This window comes from Gallus gallus, chromosome 5, assembly GCF_016699485.2.
Source record: "Gallus gallus isolate bGalGal1 chromosome 5, bGalGal1.mat.broiler.GRCg7b, whole genome shotgun sequence".
In the NCBI taxonomy this organism is placed as follows: domain Eukaryota; kingdom Metazoa; phylum Chordata; class Aves; order Galliformes; family Phasianidae; genus Gallus; species Gallus gallus.
This window is the reverse complement of record NC_052536.1, coordinates 13,219,662-13,226,570: the sequence shown is the minus strand read 5'-3', so window position 1 is coordinate 13,226,570 and position 6,909 is coordinate 13,219,662. Positions and strand designations below refer to the sequence as shown.

At 46.0% G+C, this 6,909-nt stretch overlaps 1 protein-coding gene across 13 annotated transcripts; it reads left to right on the top strand.

Annotated features, from left to right (window-relative positions):
- Nucleotides 1-2,223: 2,223 nt before the first annotated feature.
- TSSC4 (tumor suppressing subtransferable candidate 4) lies at nucleotides 2,224-6,615 on the top strand. Of its 13 annotated transcripts, none has more exons than XM_025150691.3 (5): nucleotides 2,224-2,273; nucleotides 2,570-2,685; nucleotides 3,108-3,197; nucleotides 3,514-3,586; nucleotides 4,586-6,615. In XM_025150691.3, the coding sequence occupies exon 5, from the start codon at nucleotides 4,673-4,675 to the stop codon at nucleotides 5,693-5,695; it is 1,023 nt and encodes a 340-aa protein (XP_025006459.2). In that variant the 5' UTR covers nucleotides 2,224-2,273; nucleotides 2,570-2,685; nucleotides 3,108-3,197; nucleotides 3,514-3,586; nucleotides 4,586-4,672; the 3' UTR covers nucleotides 5,696-6,615. The 13 variants fall into 13 exon arrangements, with proteins under 13 accessions (XP_025006459.2, XP_040556779.1, XP_040556782.1 ...); XM_040700845.2 differs by having other exon boundaries at nucleotides 2,224-2,305; nucleotides 2,570-2,683; XM_040700848.2 differs by having other exon boundaries at nucleotides 2,224-2,366.
- The last annotated feature ends 294 nt before the right edge of the window (nucleotides 6,616-6,909 follow it).

Here is a 6,909-nt window from a genome sequence, read left to right as displayed (position 1 = left end):
ACAGCACATTCACCATCGTGAACTGTCTTGTCTTCAGTCAGCAGAAAAAAGAACAGCACATCCCCAGTTCTCTGCAGTGTGTGAGACTTGTCTTCTGCACAACGACAGGAAAGGAGAGAAAGGGTACAGACAGCTGCTGCAGTAACCTTGGCCATCAACTGCATCCTGGCAAAAAAAAAAAAAAAAAAAAAAAAAAAACCAGAAAAAACCCACCCACATTCATGGCTTATGCTGCTTGTCTCCACCCTTACAAAAATAGGGCATGACCACGCTTACTGCACATCCTTTCCCTGCATGCTGCTAGTCACCCAGACAGCGTTACGCAGCAGGCCCAGCCCTCACTCACTGTCTGTGTCTCCCCTGCCCAATGCCTGCCTTTGCCTGTGACTGCCCTCCTCACTTCTGTTCCTGCTCACATGCCAGAGGGCTCTGCTTTCCTCTCTCTCCCATCCAGACAGGAATCCATCTGACTGTGTCTGCACTATATATGCGTATACGTTTAAGGAAAGGCTCACCAAATGGGGAAACACCTCTAGAGCTGCTGTTTTAGAACTCCAGCACGGCTCCAGCCAGACAAAAGATATTTTATGCTAACTTTGGTCCCGCTGCCAAACGTGTTCCGAGAGGCAGCCCTCGTCTCATAAATTACTGCAGTTAGCAACACTCCAGAAGGCAGGAGATACTTAAAAAACTGACAATGCAAATGAAATAGCTTATGTGAGGGATGTCTTGTGGTGAGGCCCCTCTGGAAGGGACTCGGTGCAGCCTTCTCAGGAGCAATGCAGCCTCACCTTCAGCACATGCATCTGCAAATGGACCCCGGTGTGCAGCAGGGTGTGGATGGCATGGCTGTGTGTGTGTGAAGGTGCCATCAACACCAGACGAGATAGGGCTGCATTATTAGAAAAATATCCCATGCTTCACAATCATGCCCTACTGATGTCATCGTTTTTTGTCAGCACATACAGTTGTGAACAACTGTTTTCAAGGATGACATATAGTAAAATTGCATCAAAAATCTCTGATAAACACCTTGAGAGCTCACTAAGAATTGGAACTGCTTCCACTGAACTACACTGATGCATCAGTTCCACAAAACCGAGGTCAAACATCCCTCTAGTTTTATGTTTTGTTGCTCTCTTTGATGTTTTAATAATAAGGTTTGTTACTTATATACGTTAACGATATTATATATTTTACAAGGGCTGCTCCGAAAGTAATGACTCCTGTTTTATTGTGTTGGCCCATGATGTCAGGGGTGGATGGTGGTGGTACAGCAGCAGAGGTTAAACCTTCCCACCAATATTCCATTACATATTGTTGCCGTGTGACAGATGGTAGCAGAGGGGCAGTCTGACAGAATGGGGCCTGACATGGAAGTGCAGATGAAGCAAAGATGTGTCCTCCCTGCACAAAAAAAAAAAAAAAAGAATGGCACCCAGTGACATTCATCAATGCTTGTGAACATTTATGGAGACCAAACTGTGTGTGCAAGCGCTGGCCTGGAGACCAGGCGTGGTTGAGCTCTGCAGGCCACAGCACCACATCTGAGGGCAGACGGGCTGAGGGGAAAGAAGCCAGGTGGGATGTACATTTCCACTGCAATATTTTAAGCTTTTAGCTGAACGAAGGGGGAAAAGAACCAGGTGGCCTCGGCCAACACTAATAAAACATGTTCCGACAGAATTCCACATCTTGATACATGCACAAAAAATGTTCTTCTGGGACAGAGGATGGAAACTTGCTTTTGGCCGGACACTTGTCTCACACCCCAGTGACTGGAGGTTTTCTGGTTATAAAGTACATATAAATAAAAAAAAAAAAAGAAAAACTCCACACTTCCTCTGAAGTGCTCACTGCTGCCAAGCCCAAGCGATGAGGAAAAAACCAACGCCTGACATGTTTTTTCCACACGGTTTGGGAGCTGCCTCACAGGCTGCAAAATGGCGGGCGAGCGGCGAGCAACGGTGCGTCCTGGGAGCTGTAGTCCCACCAAGCCGCCGCGCCGCCGCTCTCAAAATGGCCCCCAGCGGGGAAAGCGCGGGCAGCTACAACTCCCAGGATGCAAAGCGAGGTGACGTGAGAGGAGCTGGGGCGCACTTCCGCTTCCTGTTCCTGTCCCCGCCGCTTTGCTATCAGGGAGTTGTAGTCTCGGTGCCGCGTGCTGCAGCGCCGTGGCGCTTGGTGGGAACTCGGTGTCCCAGCGCGCCCCGGGCAGGTGCTGTCGCGGCGGCCGTATGGAAAGCGGCAGGCGGGAAAGGCGGGCAGCGGCTGTGAGCGGGTGCCGGGCCTGCGCGGCTTCGGGGTACGGGGTGCTTATTCGGCAGCCTGGCTGTCCTCGGTGCTGGGCGTGAGCGGCTGGGGGGGTATGTGTGCTCCGCGGTGTGGAGGAGGGGCACGGATCCAGGAAGATCCCGGACCGGGGAAGGGAGCCGGGCCTTGGGCTGGCAAGGAGTGCGGCTTATGGGCCCGTGGTGCTGGGCGAGGCGGTGCCGTGGTGCTGTCTTTGCAATGACAACGGGGTCGCGACCGAGGTTTGGGGTGACCGAGCTCTGTGTTTGCCTCACAGCTGCAGGAGGACGAGCAGAGCGAGGCCAGGATGGGAGAGGCTGATGGAGAACGTGGCAGCCAGAGAGACACGGGCCTGTCTGTGCTGTGCTATGCCCACGTTGCTGTAATGAACGTGTGAGTCTGCCTGGTGTGCTGTCAGCATCTGCGTGTTTGGTATTAATGCTGTTAAAATGTTCTTCAAGAAACAGCGTTTTCCGTTTCTGTATAAATGCTCTTAAAAAAGAGGTGCCCTTGTTCATAGCCTGAAGCAGCTGTTTTGCTCAGCCGTGCTTCTTAGTGTTTCTTTTGAGTTGCACTCATTTCTTTCACGTGTTATAAAACTAAACAGAAAAATGCAGGACCTTCAGGTGATTATTTTGCATTTAGGGGTTGCACTAAAGGCCACATTTCTAAAGCAACCATCAGTTCTCTTAGTCAAACACAGCCAGACTACACACAACACAGCATTCGGGCCATTCAATTCTTAGGAAGTTTCTCCGCATATTAATGCCTCATGCAGATCTGTCCCCAATGGTGAATATGACCTTTCTTTGCAGACATCCCTGTGCTATCCTGGGTCTCTTTTCCAGTGGCATGTAGTACCTGCAGTGCGTAACTTCAGTGTTTTCTTGGCTGCACTTAACACAGTACGTTTACTAATTGTTTACTGCACATGCAAACAACAGCTTTGTTTTTTTAAAAGCCTCTCATCTGTTATACAGAATAAAGCTTGGCAGTGTGAATGTGGGGACTGAGTAACTGTAATGAAGCCTGCCCTAGTAGGTTCATGCAGTTCTTTCACCAACGTTCAGGATTATCTGAAGACTTCTATGCAAGCTCGAGTTTGTGTCAGATTTAGAACTTAGCTCTGTAGCTTTGGATGACTCAGGGAGAAAGAATTATTTTCAAAACTCATTTTAAAACTACATTTCCAGTATCTTGATGGAAATGTTTGTTTTCTAGGGTGGAAGTGCTGAGATCTTTGGTGGCTTTAACTGACTCTCAGGAGGGGAAGCTGACTCAGTCTCAAGAGAAAGTGAGTGACCAGCAGACTTCCCACGTCTGTTTACTGCGGCTTTTCAGAAGAACCTATAATTGTGTAGTTTAACTTAATCTAATAGTGAATGAGAACTCTTTCCCTAATTCACGTTTTGGAGAGCTGAACTGAGGTGTATGTTTGCCAACTCTATTTTTGACTGCCCAGCAAGCGGTTGTGTGATCATCAACTGCCTCAGTTCCGCAGGGCTGCCTTCAAGCGGGCGGCAGGGTGTTTCAGCCTGTACTGGAACTCAGGCTTCAGGTCACTGTGTCTTTTGATTGACCAAATAGCCAGCTCTTGCTGACCCTTGGTTGCACCCTCCCCTTGTTTCCAGTGTGCTCACACAAGCATGGCATGTGCAATTAGTTTTCATAATCCGTCTCAATTCATTTCTCAATCTCGCTCATCGTGTGATTGCAGCAATCTAATAATAACACAAAAGGTTAAAGCCAAGGAAAGAGTGGACCTTGTACTTTGTCAGTTTAAAGCAAACGCAAAACTGTAGCCTTGACACGTTACAGGATGTTCTGCCACGTTCTTTGATCAGCAGCAGCACCCTTTTTAACAGGTAGAACATGATTAGGACTGGATGTAAATTGGCAATAAAGAACTGTAACAGACAAAAGAAAGTGTAAGAGATTAGGATGTGTTTTTATGGATTTATATGGTATGGTAAAAGCACGGTGTGCTTTGGAGAATCACTACTGTTCTTGGAAGATGTGTGGAACAGTTATGTTCAAAAAACTTACACTCATCTTTTAGCAATCGGTCTTGCTGATACCTTTAATGAAATTCAGCATGCATTACTATTTATAGTTACTTTGTGTTCTTGTACTGAGTTTTGTGGAACTCTTTAATATTAACGTGCATTCATTCCACAGTAAAGTACAGCTGCGTGTGATATTGTAGTTATAATTATCAGTCCTGTCCCAGAATGATGGTCATATGTGTGATTCTCATTGTGTGGTTGAATTTTCATGCTCCTTTGTATTGTAGGCGTTAAAATTGCTGGGCGTTTGGAAAACCATATTTACAGCCGTTCCTGGGCCTACATCAAGGACCTCAGTGGAGTGACAGCTCAAAATGGGAGACCAGGAGGCTGGTGAACCCTTCCTAGGCACTGGGGCTGCCAGTGCTACAGACTACGAAGGAGCTCAGCCCTCTGATACAGTGTCGCTCAGCGATTCTGATTCCGATGACTTGGGATTAGCAGATGAAGCAGAAGTTGATACAGTATCTCCTGAAGATCCACCTGTAGATGATGGGGATTACAGACCAGGGGACACTGCTGACCCATCAGACAACGTCGAGAGATCTCCTGTTCAGCCGTTCCATCTGAGGGGCATGAGTTCTACATTCTCTCTCCGCAGCCAGAGTATTTTTGATTGCTTGGAAGAGGCAGCCAAATTGTCTGTGCCCTCAATGTCTGAAGATAATGTTGTTGATGGGAGGTTTAAACGTCCCTTACCTCCACCTACCATGTCAAGTAATGTGGTACCAGAAAGCCTTGGAAAGCCAACCAGACCAGTACAGGCTCCCAGAATGTCTCCAGCAGTGCCTGACTATGTGGCACACCCAGAGCGCTGGACCAAATACAGCCTAGATGGGGTGTCAGAGTCCAGTGACAAGACTAACAGGGCAGTGGCCATGGAATTTCTAGAGGGCTTGAAGAAAAGAGGGGAGGAACAAAGCTCAGCTGCCCAAGATAGCTACACCCCATATTTCAACCAGGACCCTTCCAGCTGTGGAGCTGGGAGGATTGTATTCACCAAACCTGCAAAAAGGGGTGTTGATGGACTAGAAAAGAAAATATCGGCAGGAGAAGGTGATAAGAAACACATCAAAACAGATCTGAAAGGAAAATCTGTGAAGACTGGTGACTTGAGGGTGGAGGATAAGGTAGAGCTGGGACACTTAGGTGGTGGTAGTAGAAAGGCAACAGAGGAGGAGGGATGCTTGATGGTGGAGAACCTGAATACAGATGGTGAGCATGGTGTGGGTGAAGAGCCATTGGCAGAAAAAGTTGGATTCCATTGCAGCAAGAAGAGAAATAGGAAAAATTTCCGACCTAAAGTAGATGATGAAGGAGAGGAGGAAGAGTCCTGAGTGATGAAACAAATCAGAAACATGCAAGAATTTGTATACTCTTGAGATATGCTTGGTTTTGTTGTTATGTTTTTGGTTTTTTTTTTTTGTCAGGGACCTATGTGATACCATTTTGTCTAACGGTTTGCTTTATAGCCACCCAGACCACTTTCATTTTTAGAAATTAAGCTACCAGAAATACATTACAGACTTTTTATTAGTGAGAACTCTGCAGGCAAATGATAGTTGCAGTCTATCAGGAGAGAATGAAGCGTGCTTTGTTTGCCTGAGCAGCTCCCTGGAGCTTGCACTGGAGCTCAAGTCATCATGAGCACCACAGAAAAAACTGTTAGCTAGAATGCTGCAAGGCATCCTAATTACCCCAGATTTATTGCTTTTCCTAAGTCTTGTAAGGTCCTGTAGAATCCGGGAACAAAGGTGATGAGCTTATCATGCAGAGTTGTTTAAACAATGAAAATAAAACCAAGTCTTCCGCTAGATTTGATTTCTCCTGACCTGTCCTTTTTTCATTCTCTTTGAGAGTGAGAGTACAGCATGAGTTTGGAGGGCCCAGGTGAGAACTGGCAAACCAACTACTTTGTAATGTGGTCTCAAATATTTAATTTTCTTACTGTTACATGGAAAAAAAGAGGTTAAGAAAATACCATTTTTCCTGCAGATGGGCACAGCTTTGGAAAACATTCTAGTAAAGACACACTGAAGATCACTTCAGCCAAGTGTCTTCATGTTGAGTGTAAATCAGTTACACAACAACTTCTCTTACTCCTATGATGTGTTGACTTTTTGCCTGCATATTTGTTTCGTCTTTCCAGATGGCACTGCTTCCACGTTTCTTGGTGTACGTTTGGTGGGAATCAGGGTGTTTGTAGAACTGGATGCCTTTTTCTTTGGAATTCAATAAACTTTCAGTTGTACTTTGATTTCTCCATCTCTTTGAACCGTATTGATATTAATGCAAATATAGGAGTTCAAATGACTACTCCATTTATTTGATTTGAGAACTGTTTAGAACACCTAGGATCTGGAATGTTAGTCTCAGCTTAACATCTTGTAACTTTTCCTTCAGCTTCTTAAGGTTTAGAAGCTAAAATTCACATTTTTAACATTTTGGTGATTTTATAATACCATAGAGAATCACCTGATAGACTGAATCGGATCAACAACAAATACAGCTGTATCACAAAGGAAGTGGTTGAGAAGTATACAGTGGGTTG